The sequence below is a fragment of the Portunus trituberculatus genome, chromosome 15, assembly GCF_017591435.1.
Source record: "Portunus trituberculatus isolate SZX2019 chromosome 15, ASM1759143v1, whole genome shotgun sequence".
Lineage (NCBI taxonomy): Eukaryota > Metazoa > Arthropoda > Malacostraca > Decapoda > Portunidae > Portunus > Portunus trituberculatus.
Genome location: NC_059269.1, coordinates 20,908,447 through 20,920,946, shown reverse-complemented (window position 1 = coordinate 20,920,946; position 12,500 = coordinate 20,908,447). Strand labels below are relative to the sequence as shown.

Sequence of the window (12,500 nt, the reverse complement as noted above, 5' to 3'; positions counted from 1 at the left end):
TTCAAAATTTGCCAGTTTTGCATAAGCTTCCTTTCCGTTTTGATCTTGTTTTTATTTTGTTTCCCTCTTTCTTCCTTCCTCTACAACGTAATGGTGATTTTGTTTTTCCTTTAGTCTTTACGTATATCTTTTGTTATCTTATTTTTGTTTATCTTATTTTTTTTCTTTTCACTCATTTTCCCTCTTGCAAAGCCTTCCTTGTTTTTTCTTTTCTTTTCAACTGATTCCTTCCCATAAGATAACACTTCTTCATCTGTCTCCTTATAATCTCTCCTCCTCCTCCTCCTCCTCCTCCTCCTCCTCCTCCTCCTCCTCCTCCTCCTCCTCTTTCTTCTTCCCTAAACCTGCCATTCTCTCTGTTTACACCCTTCTTTCTTCAACATTTTTCTTTCCACCGTCTGCTTACTATTTTTCCCTCCCACGTTTCTGGCCAACCTTCGCTCCTGCCGCCTCACACTTGTCTCACTCCCACCTTGTCACCTCCCCGCCCTGTCCCCGCCTCGCCGTCCCTTGCTACCTTCGCTAAGTGGGGCGTTTAAAATCCCTGATGCGGCAATGAACCTTGTGGTAAGTTTATGTATCAAGCAATAATCGCTCCTCTAAGGCGATTAGGCTGACCGTGAATGTGAAAGCGTGCGATCCTCATCCCTCTCATCGCCACACACACACACACACACACACACACACACACACACACACACACACACACACACACACACACTTCACATCACATCACATTACACTGATTTGAATATTTGAAGGAAAATGTGTTTCTCTCTCTCTCTCTCTCTCTCTCTCTCTCTCTCTCTCTCTCTCTCTCTCTCTCTCTCTCTCTCTCTCTCTCTCTCTCTCTCTCTCTCTCTCTCTCTCTCTCTCTCTCTCTCTCTCTCTCACGCATAAACACAACAGCAGCAATAATATTTACCTTCCTACAATACGACATACGTTCTTGTGTTTATTTTTCTAACAGTAAATTCCAAATGTATGTTTTACCGTTCTCCTCATTCTGCTGGTTTGCTGGTTCTTTTCCTCTCCTTTCTTTTCTAGCAGAGGAGTGGCAGAGGGAGGCGCCTTTACGTGCTTCTGTCCTCTGTTCCATACCTACTTATGTGTATAGGTATCGATATTACCAAGATGAATTACCGTGTGAACATAAGAAAAGCGTATATTTACCTCAGTTTCATACTAAAGCTGATATCGTTGGCTGGTGTCGGCTTTGTCTCTCTCTCTCTCTCTCTCTCTCTCTCTCTCTCTCTCTCTCTCTCTCTCTCTCTCTCTCTCTCTCTCTCTCTCTCTCTCTCTCTCTCTCTCTTTCTGGTAGACGATTTTTCAGTTTGTTTCAGTTAACGTCTTTTCCTCAGCTTTTTCCTCACTCGTCAGTCCGTTTCAGAGCCCCACACTGCTTCCCTCTCTCCTCACCCCAGCCTCACTCCTCCCCCGGGCACTTTCTCTCAGTCCTTCCAGCCTTTCCTTCCCGCCTTGGAAATCCCTATACAGTGCTCTCAGACCTCTAAACCTCACTCTCTCTCTCTCTCTCTCTCTCTCTCTCTCTCTCTCTCTCTCTCTCTCTCTCTCTCTCTCTCTCTCTCTCTCTCTCTCTCTCTCTCTCTCTCTCTCTCTCTCTCTCTCTCTCTCTCTCTCTCTCTCTCTCTCTCTCTCTCTCTCTCTCTCTCTCTCTCTCTCTCTCTCTCTCTCTCTCTCTCTCTCTCTCTCTCTCTCTCTCTCTCTCTCTCTCTCTCTCTCTCTCTCTCTCTCTCTCTCTCTCTCTCTCTCTCTCTCTCTCTCTCTCTCTCTCTCTCTCTCTCTCTCTCTCTCTCTCTCTCTCTCTCCAGTTCTCATTAGTGAAGCGAATGTGAAGCAACGCATTTGGGGAACGGAACTAGAAGCCATACCGTATAGTGGTGGTGGTCGTGGTGGCAGTGGTGGTGTTGGTAGCAGCTGATCATCTGACTCGTACCCTTTACATTGTGCCATGTGGCTGGGAAGTGATGCCTTCTTGGAGTGTTGTGTATTGAAATCGTAGTAGTAGATAATTACGTTTTGGCTTCTCCGATTTAGCTATGAAGTCACGCATGTTTTTCTTTGCAACGTTGCTCTCCTTTTCTGTTACCATCTTGTTTTACTGCGCACTAACTTAACTGGTTCAATCTCGGCAGCAGCCAATTAGTTTAGTCAGTTCGCTGTGTATTCCTTGGGGCTCCTTTATCAGGCATCTGAGACATGTTTTCTACCTTCATTCTCTCTCTCCTCTTGAACCTTTCCGCTTGCTGGATGTACAGAGGGAAATGTGAGAGAGAGAAGGGTCAAAAAGAAATTATACAAAATGGATAAATGAATGAATAGGAGTAATAAAGGTGTGGATTCCAAGATATGGAACAGAGCAAGAAGGGAAAAAAGTCAGATTAAACTTGTGTTCCGTGGAATTACGAGGTGTTTCGAAAGAAAAAAAAAAAGAAGAAAAGGAGTCAGAGAGACAAAGTAAAAAAAGAGATATTTAAAGGTTACTTCTCATTGTGGAGAAAGTTATGGAGAGAAGATCAGAAGGAAAAGAAAAGGAAATAATGAGAAGAGGGGAGTAATCGAAGAGGTTAGTAAAAACAGGGAAATACGAGAGATGGAGATAAAGGAGGGGATTAATGAGAAAGGGAAAAACGGAGAGCCACAGATTTGCAATACGCAGTAATGGCGAACTCCCGGGAACACAGTGACCACCAAACGTTTGCTTTGTTTTCACACTAAATCCTGACCTTGCCTCCAACGCGGCCGCCATTTTCGTAAAGTACACACTTCTCCACAGACTCCCTCGTCTATATATCGTCTGTTTTACCATTGTATTATTGCCGCTTGAAAATGGCAGAATAAAATGGTGTATCCTCCTTACATCTCAAAGGGGACGAACTGGAATCTGTTGTCATAAATATGTATCTCTTTTTTCCTTCATGCAAGTCTTTTATATATTCCTGAGGGGGAGTGTCAAGCGGCCTTAGGAAATGAAGCAACGTACGTCTGATTCTTTTGAAGGGGAAACTCTTGCATCTCTCTTTATAAGCCGAGAACTTATCCTTTTTTTTTTTTTCCTTTCTGTCTCACCCCATTAAATCTGCGTACCTTAACTTTTATTACCTGTGCAAAAATCTAAATCCCTTGTCGTAAATACCCGAGACTTTGTGCTCCGGTAGTCCAGAATGTGCTCCGGGCAGCTTATCTATCCAGGCCGGGGTGTGGGCGGACTCTCCTCTTTGGTGCCGCCACTTCCAGCCCACGCTCCCCGCTGGTGCCGCCACTTCCAGCCCACGCTCCCCGCCGCCGCCACATCACCTGTCATGTTCCCGTGTCTCAGAGGGCGCCGTGTGAGGAGTGTCATGGCCAGGCTGTCGGGGAGGTGACGCGAGACAAGGGAGTAAGGAGGGAAATCTTCGGAATAGTCTCTGGAGAGGATAGGATGAAGAGGTTTGTTGGTCTCTCTCTCTCTCTCTCTCTCTCTCTCTCTCTCTCTCTCTCTCTCTCTGGCTTTCTGTAATATGCTCCCTCTCACTATCCTTTCTCATTTCCTTTCTCCATCTGTTCCAGCTCGCTTTCCTTCGTTCCCTGTCTCCCCTCTTCTCGTTTTCTTTTGTCTACTGTATAGATATTGCCTTTCTTGTTCTTACTTTGTCCTTCTCTTTCTTTTCTTCCCCGCCATCCTCTGTCTCACTCTCCACTCCTCTCTCCTACCCTTCATCTCCTTTCCATCCTTCATATTTCTTTTTCTCCTTACTACATCTTCAGAACTCTCTTTTACCTTCCTCGAGTATTCCTTCCTCTCTTTCCTATATTTTCTTTTTCTTTCATTTGTTTCTCACACTTCCATTCCCTCATCCATCATCGCCTTCCTTCATTCCCTCTCTTCGCTTCATTCTTCACTCTCCCTTCTTCCTTCAACTACTAGCTTACATACATCACATCAGCCTCGCCTCCTGCTCTCCCTCGCTTCTTGCCTTCCTTCCTGCAGACGCTAATCATCGTCTTCAGCTTCATCTCCTGCTCCTTTGATCATCAGTTACCGTCTTTTCTATACTCACCACTTACTCCCCTATTAGCCTTGACAGCTTCCCGAACGCACACACACACACACACACACACACACACACACACACACACACACACACACACACACACACACACACACACACACACACACACACACACACACACACACACACACACACACACACAAAGGCACACTCAGCAATCCACTCTCTATCTTTTCAAACTGAGCTTCTGACATCTCTCTCCCTCTACTCTTGTTCTCTGAGACTGTATTGTATTTTTTCTTTTTTTTTCATTATTTTCCCACAATCATGTTCTTGTTTTTTTTTCGACTCTTTTTCTTTCCTCACTTGAAATTTCATGGGGACGATGCCAAACTGCCTCCTGTTCAATGTGTCTGATATTAAATTTGCTTTTTCGTGGAGTATTTTTCTTATTGTCATGTTTTCTGACTTTTGATTGCATTGTTTCTTTTGTAAGTGTTATCAAAGGGCTTTCTAGAAATCTTTGTAAGCGTTGTTGTAACTAGAACAGATGAAATAGTCGTCTTTTTGATGGATTATTCTTCGTTCACGAGAGGTGAGTGACCAGTGACTGTAAGAGAAAATCGACATATGATTTCTTAGACGATGACAAGAACAATTCACGCATAACTTCTGAGGCAACTCATTACCTCCTCTCCTAAGTCTAACATTTTACTCGTATTTCTTAATTTTTATATCAGAATAACGTTATGATAATCTAAATGAAATGCATGACAGTCAGTTTAGATTAGGAGACATCTTAACACTCCTTTCATGTACATATTACAAACTACTACCTTCAATTAGATCAAGTTAACACAACGATACTTTCAAGCAAATGTATAACGCTCTGTCTTTAAACTCCGAGGGATCTTAATAGTCCTCTTATGTGAGTATTGCAAGCTGGTATCCTCGTATATATCCAATAAATGCAACCATGTCATCAAACAGCCAGTCAAGTTACAGAAAAGGAGATCATGTTGAGTGCCATGAGAGAACTAAATACATCACAGTAGATAGAAACAAGAATCACATCAGCTAGTGCTTCTGTAGATTAATAGACACTCGATTCATGTCCTCACTCACTTGGTCTTACAAATCCACACCTGTTTTGTTTTGGGTTTTTTTTCCTTGACAGGTGTGTTCATTGTTGATCTTAATTACTTACCTGAGAGAGAGAGAGAGAGAGAGAGAGAGAGAGAGAGAGAGAGAGAGTCACCTCCAGAAGCATTGTCTGCTGATGTATCTATCATGAGGAAAAGCCACGATTAAGTCTGTTTATCTAACTTTTCTGCCTTTTCTTAGCCTCCTTTAACAATAATAATAATAATAGCAGTAACCACAACGACAATAGCAACAGCAACAAAACAACAACAATAACAATAGCAGCATCACCACCACTACCAGCAACAACAACAATTATAATGGCTCTCCTATATTGATTCATGTCAGAGAAGCATAACAACAAACTCTCTCTATTTGTGTTTGCCTTTTCATCTATTGTAATCTTTCATGTGTCTTTGTTGCCCAAGCTTATTATGAAGGAATCGACGACCATTGTCCATCTTACACTCTAGATGTGAGATGTGATGGATTGACTGCTTTCTTCAGAGAGAGAGAGAGAGAGAGAGAAATTTCACATACATTTGTACTTTGTAACCAGACCGATATGTCATGTGACTTAAACACAACAGTCTTATCATTATCTAATCAAGTACAATGATACTTTATTTTGGCCTTATTGATAGGTAAAACATGATTAAGCACTTTGATGAGCTGTCATGTTCAGAGAGAGAGAGAGAGAGAGAGAGAGAGAGATTAATATTTTTCGTCTGCCCTCCAGTGATATCATATTTTTGAAGGCAATTAATCATCCGCATATGATCTGATTTAAGTTCTTCATCTGCCTGTCAATATCAACGAGAGGAAAATTGTATTTAAGCAACGTGTATTTTTCTTCGTGTTACTCGCTGACGAATAATTATTACTGACACACGAACACCGCTGGACTTGCTTCGTTAGCGTAGATTAGAGTCCTTGAAATACAATAGCGGCGTGATCTTATTTTCTCCATAACACGACCGTCGAATCATGTTTGGGAGAAAAGTACATTAATCAAACACTCGATTCTCCTCATTCCCTCCTTTCTTCCACTGTGGACGGCAACAAGCTGTTTTTGTTTTTTTTTTCTCAGCACAAATCCTTTCAGTACAGCGCACCCGCGAGTACATAATAAACAACGTCTGTATAGCCACGGGAAAATGTGGTCAGAGAATTGTTTGTAAGGGCACGAGAATACGGAAAACCAGAAAGGTAGAGAGAGTTGCTATTGTGGTTGTGGTGTGTGTGTGTGAGAGAGAGAGAGAGAGAGAGAGAGAGAGAGAGAGAGAGAGAGAGAGAGAGAGAGAGAAAGAGAGATATTGCTATGAATTTTTAGTGTCAGTTCTCTGGAGGATTTTTCACGAGGAGAAGGATATTGTAAGCGCATGTGTAAAATTTTAATTTAAATGTGTAAAATTTAAATCTGATTTGTATAGTTGCATTTTATTTATTTATTTATTTATCATCAGTTCTCGGTAAGCTATAGGTGAATCATTGAGAGGAAGGTGATTTCCTGATGATTACCAACCAAGAGATAATATATTCGTAGTTGTATTCATGAAGCTCAACACTGATTATCCATTGGTGGATGGAAACAACCTCAGAGGAGACAAGAATAGTGATGGAGGGAAGAATCAGCAGTCAGCGTAGTCAGCGGGGTCTAGCAAGGCCAGCTTCCGTCCGTCCTCACATGTGGTGAACACTGGATCGATTTGTGCAATGAAAGACGTGTTGAGGAGCCACGCGATGTCACACCCGCAGACGAGAGGATTGCCTGGTAAAAAAATGTTTGAGCTGTATGTTCTGTCGTCTTTGACTTAAAGTAAAGTGATAAGGATTTCAAGTTTAGCTGAACCCTACTTTCTTAAACCAGACGAAAAGATAGAGAAGTAGGGTTATCCTGCAGCCAGGCATGCAGAGAGAAAATTAGAGTGGGTGATCTCTAACCAGCACCGCCACCCTGCACTCACTCACCCCAGGGAGTAATGTTGACTCCGTCCTCCAGCAGTGGGCGCCACACCTCCTCCGGGAGTTCCGTCAGCTCGTTGAGCTGAACCTCCACCTTCCCGCCCGTCAGGCCTGTGAGAAGTCTGGGCCGTGTACGTGAATAATTAATGTGGCGGTGCTCCCACCCGTCCAACAATCTTCTTTTTCCAGTTTCACAGGATAATTTTCCTTCACATACCACGGCGGCGATGTCCTGGTCTCAGAACCATGTTATTAACCATCATTTCGACTTAACTATGAGGCAGGGCTTGTGGTGCAGCCTTGGGAAATATATATTTTGGCATAATCATGACGTAATCCAAGAACATTGCAAGAGAATAGGGAAAGTTAATTCCAGCATCATTTTTACTTTAGTTTAAGCAAATATTATAACAGGAATGTGATTTTAAACGTTACACAAACATCAGTAAAGTACATCACACGATGAAAGAAATTATGTATCTTTAAAAAACACGAATGAATATCCTCTGGATTGGATAGCTTCAGTATATCAATTAAGGTCATTAGAACATAATAATAAAGAAAGCTACAATAAATCAGCACGCACTTCCCTATAAAGCATTCACTATCTAGCGCTAGCCTATCCATAATGTTATGTAATCCTCTATGACTCTCAATTAATTTGGCATTTATACAATAATTATTGAATACTCCTTTAAGCTTTCTTATTTACTAACATATAGTCAGTCTCTCTCTCTCTCTCTCTCTCTCTCTCTCTCTCTCTCTCTCTCTCTCTCTCTCTCTCTCTCTCTCTCTCTCTCTCTCTCTCTCTCTCTCTCTCTCTCTCTCTCTCTCTCTCTCTCTCTCTCTCTCTTCCATTAGTTTTACATTTTTTATTCATCCTGTTCTGCTGACTTTTAGTGTATCTATCCTAACTTTGTACCAATTTTTCATCTTTTCCTGAGCCGATTTTTTCCACACTGCCAAAGCTGTTAGAAAGTTTAAGTGTGAAGGTTGATACCCACCTGGAAAGGCGTTGGGAGCGACCTTAGTGATGTTGTTGAGACTGAGGTAGACTGAGCCTTGATCTGAAGAAAACTCTACCGCTAATGCCGGCACTTTCGTCAGACTGTTCCGGAAAAGATAGACCGTGTTCAGGTGCGCCAGGTTGCTGAAGGTTCCTGTTGGATCAATAGAAAAAGAGTCCAATTGGGGCGATCCATTGTAGCAGTGTCGCGCTGAAAACAATGAATGTCTCTCTCTCCCGTCAACATCATTAGTTCCTGGAGCTAATTAAGTTGGGCCTTGTGAATTTTAGATCTTAACTTCAGGTTGGTTGATTTCTGATTTGTATCGAAATAATATTGAACTTGGAAGCCTTATTCTTTATAAAATTCTTACATCATTTAGCTTTTCGTGTGTGTGGTGTCTTATTCATTGGTGTTAATTTCATTCCAAAAAATAATCATCCTTACTTTGAATCTCATTGTCGACATTCTAATTGGAAGACAGAGTAAGGATGTTAAATTGATATAGTTTCATGTTAGTACTGATAGCTTGCTCTGACCATCAATACATTTCTTTGCAAACTAATATGTACAGAAAGTATCAGATTTCATGTACTAACAATATTAACCCACGATAATTGGTCTGTGATTTATTGAGAAGTAAATCACTACACTTCCTCTTGAAATTAGAATGCCTGGAGTGAGCAGATCTTAGTGTTTGGATATTGGTAGAAGGCAGGTAGAATAAGGAGTGTTTCTTTTGTGTCGTTCACACTTTCAATAAAATTCCACTCTCTTTCGACGAGGGGAAGAGCAGAAAATAAACATATAACTGGAACCAGAGGCAAAATGGTCATAGGGAAAAGGAAGAGGTGAAGGTTGTAATGGTGGTGATGATAATGTATCTTTGTATGTGTGTGTGTGTGTGTGTGTGTGTGTGTGTGTGTGTGTGTGTGTGTGTGTGTGTGTGTGTGTGTGTGTGTGTGAGTACACCAGGAGTAATTGGATGAATAATACTATGTTTTAAAAAGAATTAATAGATTGACCTTTGAGCGCAACATATACTTAATAAAAGAAAAGATTGGATAACTGAACCAAACAAGTGACGCACCTGGAATTATCTCCTGAAGGTTTGTCTCTTGCAGGTAGATAACTGAGATTGCCGGCGTCCCCGTGAAGGTGGAGGCGGCGACATTGCCCAAAAGATTGTTATTAATGTACAAGTTTTCCAGTGAATCAGAGGAGAGGTCTGGCAGTTCATTAAGATTGTTGTAGGCGAGGCTTATAGACGTTAATTTTGAGAAGTTGGAGAGGATATGGAAGGGGAAATTTGATATTTGGTTGTTGTTGAACATAAGTCGCTCCGCCGTGATGAAGCTGGAGGTCAAGGCCGCTTCCCCCACTGACTCCAATACTCCCCCGGTCACGTAGATGTTGGTGAACGAAACCTCGCCGAACACTCCATCGGGAAGCGTCGTGAGGAACTGGTTATGAGAGATAGTCAGCTTGTCAAACGCCTTGATAGGGAAGAAGGCAGAAAACACACGCGCCAGTTCACCCTCGTCTAGCACCTCGGAGCAGTCCATTTTCATCGACAAAACTGAGAAATTTGAACACACACAAGGGAAAATATCCTGCGGCTCAGGACACAGGGCGGCCTTCTCCTGAACCGTGTCTTTGCTACCCCACCAACTCCACGCCTCCGTCCGCATTGCCGCCAGCACCAGGCTCACAGCTATGGCCACAAACCTCATTCTTCTGACCGAGGTTTCTATCCAGTGAGCGAAATAGAGCCACAACAAGACGAACCAGTGGGTTTGCGATTGTTTTTGTCAACTAAAGGTGCAGCGGGACAGGTGACGTGAACTCTTTTACCGTGGGATCATTCGCAGTGGGAGCGGACAGGTGGCAGGTACAAGGTTGGATATGTCTAAAAACACGTGTCTTTTTTCAGTGTCAACAATCGTACCCTGAGATATTGAGAGTGGTGTTTACAGCCCACTTGCTTCTCGTTGATTAAGGTGCACTTCAGAGATACGCCTCCCACACTCTCACCAATTGAGCTGCTCGATATGAAGGATTCTAATGGATTTATGGTAATTGCACTTAAAGGATCTGACGGATATACACAAGTGCTTCTGTAATGACTTTGATAATGATTTGAAATGATGCTCTCATATGCATTAGTATACATGCCTGTATATACACTTACATGAATGAATAATTCCTGCTTTCATTTATTTTTTTAAGATCATGTATAATATGTTTCTATCACGGTATACATGTATGATGAAGACCTACAAATTATCTCATACATGTCATTGCTTATCATATACGTTCATGAATGAATAGTTCCCACTTACATTTTTCTAAGGCATAAAAATGTATGGGAGAAAATCTACAAATTGATATCAGGATAGAGACGACATGAAGGTACATCTACAAAGACTAAACCAAATTCAACTTGTAAACTCAGTCTGTCTCTCTCTTCACCACTGAGGCCGAGGGGAAGAGACCACCTCAAGTTGTCAGGATATATTCAGTGGCACAGAAAGGTCAGGTGTCATCGCCCACGGCATCAAGATCAGTACAGACATTTGTACATACACATCCATGGTGTCTAAAGCCTAGTACGTTGTAAATAAATATCACTCGTGAAGAAATATTGTTTGAGTTCATAAAGGGATATTATTTATGGTGGACTTTTTTAGACTTGTTTTTCGTTACTGTACTGTTGCTGCTGGTGATATTAAGCAATATTTTTAACTCTACCACCATTATTTTTACTACTACTACTACTACTACTACTACTACTACTACTACTACTACTACTACCACCACTATTATTACTACCACCACTACTACAGCTACTAACTTCCACTGCTCCTTCTACAACATATTCCCAAAATTCCCAACACACAGTGGAAAAGAGAATAAAAATAACACCACTTAGCTGTTTAGATGTTGTTTACAGTCTTACATTTCAAGTAGCCGGACGAGGAGTATAATGCGCAGGCAGTGTACGACTATTAAGAGGGAAATAAGTAAGAGTAAGAGGGAAATAAGAGGCGGTAACATAAAGAAGCGGCCGCATTAAGAGGAAATTTACAGGAAGTTTTGCTGTATGCGTGAAGGAGAATATGAGACCGACCACCATGCAGAGAGAGAGAGAGAGAGGGAGAGAGAGAGTAAAAGGGTAAGGTGATTCAGTTTCTCTCTCTCTCTCTCTCTCTCTCTCTCTCTCTCTCTCTCTCTCTCTCTCTCTCTCTCTCTCTCTCTCTCTCTCTCTCTCTGTCCTAGCGTAAGAGCGAGTGAATAGCGTTTATTTTCGTCCGTGGTGTAATGAAAACTGCGGTGGCACGCGTCAGGCCGCCGTTGCTTCCACGTATGCTCGCTGGTAATTGCTGAGCGTGGACGGACGGATGACTGTGGCGGCGGCAGCGATGGTGGTGGTGATGTTGGTGGTGACGGCAGCATGAGAGAGGCCAGGAGGGTAATGGGAATGTAGCGACGGTGAAGAGGATTGTGGACTGGGAGAGAGCTTGGTGGTGTTGGTGGTGGTGAGGGGCGGAATGGCTAAGGCAAGAAATGTAGGTGATGTGGTGATGGTGGTGGTGTACTGTGAAAATGAACAGTAGAACATCGCAACTGATGAAGTGTCTCGATACACGGCGGGGAGAAACTCAGTGTCCATAAGCAAATACTCCCAGATTAAATAGACGAAAGATAAGTAAATAAGTTGCTGCTCAGACATTATTTTGTAAGATATCTTCATACATTTTATCACTAGTGTGTTCCTCAATGTTCACGTCTGGAAGCGCATTGGTGAAGGAATTGACTAATCCTTAAATGTTCTGATATGAAGTTCGATTCTCAAACACGGAGTCCCTTTGAGAGATGTAATGAGTTTTCGTGTAAAGCAAACAGGCTTACTTAACTTTGTCTGCTTAGCTTGATGGATAGTCCTTGCTGTGTCATTCTGATCATAACTTTATTAAAGATTCGTGAGATGCTTTTCCTGGTTATTCATCAAGTAAGATTTTTACCGAACAATTTCCATTTCTTTCATATCCTGCTGTGATTTATCATCTACTCGAATTAATTATACGTGTTCGTGTTTGTTGTTTTAAAATTTCTATAGTTTATGGTTCAGTGCTCTTCAGTTTTCTTCTTGACTTCTCAACAAATGTTCCTCCATTCGTCTTTGTCATCTCAGACACAGGGCAGAAAGACGCAGATGAAATATATATTACACTCCTGACTTTCCTTTGCTTCTGAATAAGGCAAATAGACAGAGAACTCAGTGACCTTCCTTGATTCTAATAATCCCAGACCCCACAGCACTTAATCAAAGCATTCTTCCGCAAAACTATGAACGCTTTACCTTCTTTTC

At 42.0% G+C, this 12,500-nt stretch overlaps 1 protein-coding gene across 1 annotated transcript; it reads right to left on the bottom strand.

Moving 5' to 3' along the window:
* Positions 1-6,536: 6,536 nt before the first annotated feature.
* Positions 6,537-10,239, bottom strand: LOC123504147 (oplophorus-luciferin 2-monooxygenase non-catalytic subunit-like). The gene is made up of 4 exons (XM_045254476.1): positions 9,219-10,239; positions 8,126-8,281; positions 7,128-7,232; positions 6,537-6,927 (listed from the first exon to the last, which is right to left on the bottom strand). The coding sequence occupies exons 1-4, from the start codon at positions 9,859-9,861 to the stop codon at positions 6,788-6,790; spliced, it is 1,044 nt and encodes a 347-aa protein (XP_045110411.1). The 5' UTR covers positions 9,862-10,239; the 3' UTR covers positions 6,537-6,787.
* Between the last annotated feature and the right edge of the window lie 2,261 nt (positions 10,240-12,500).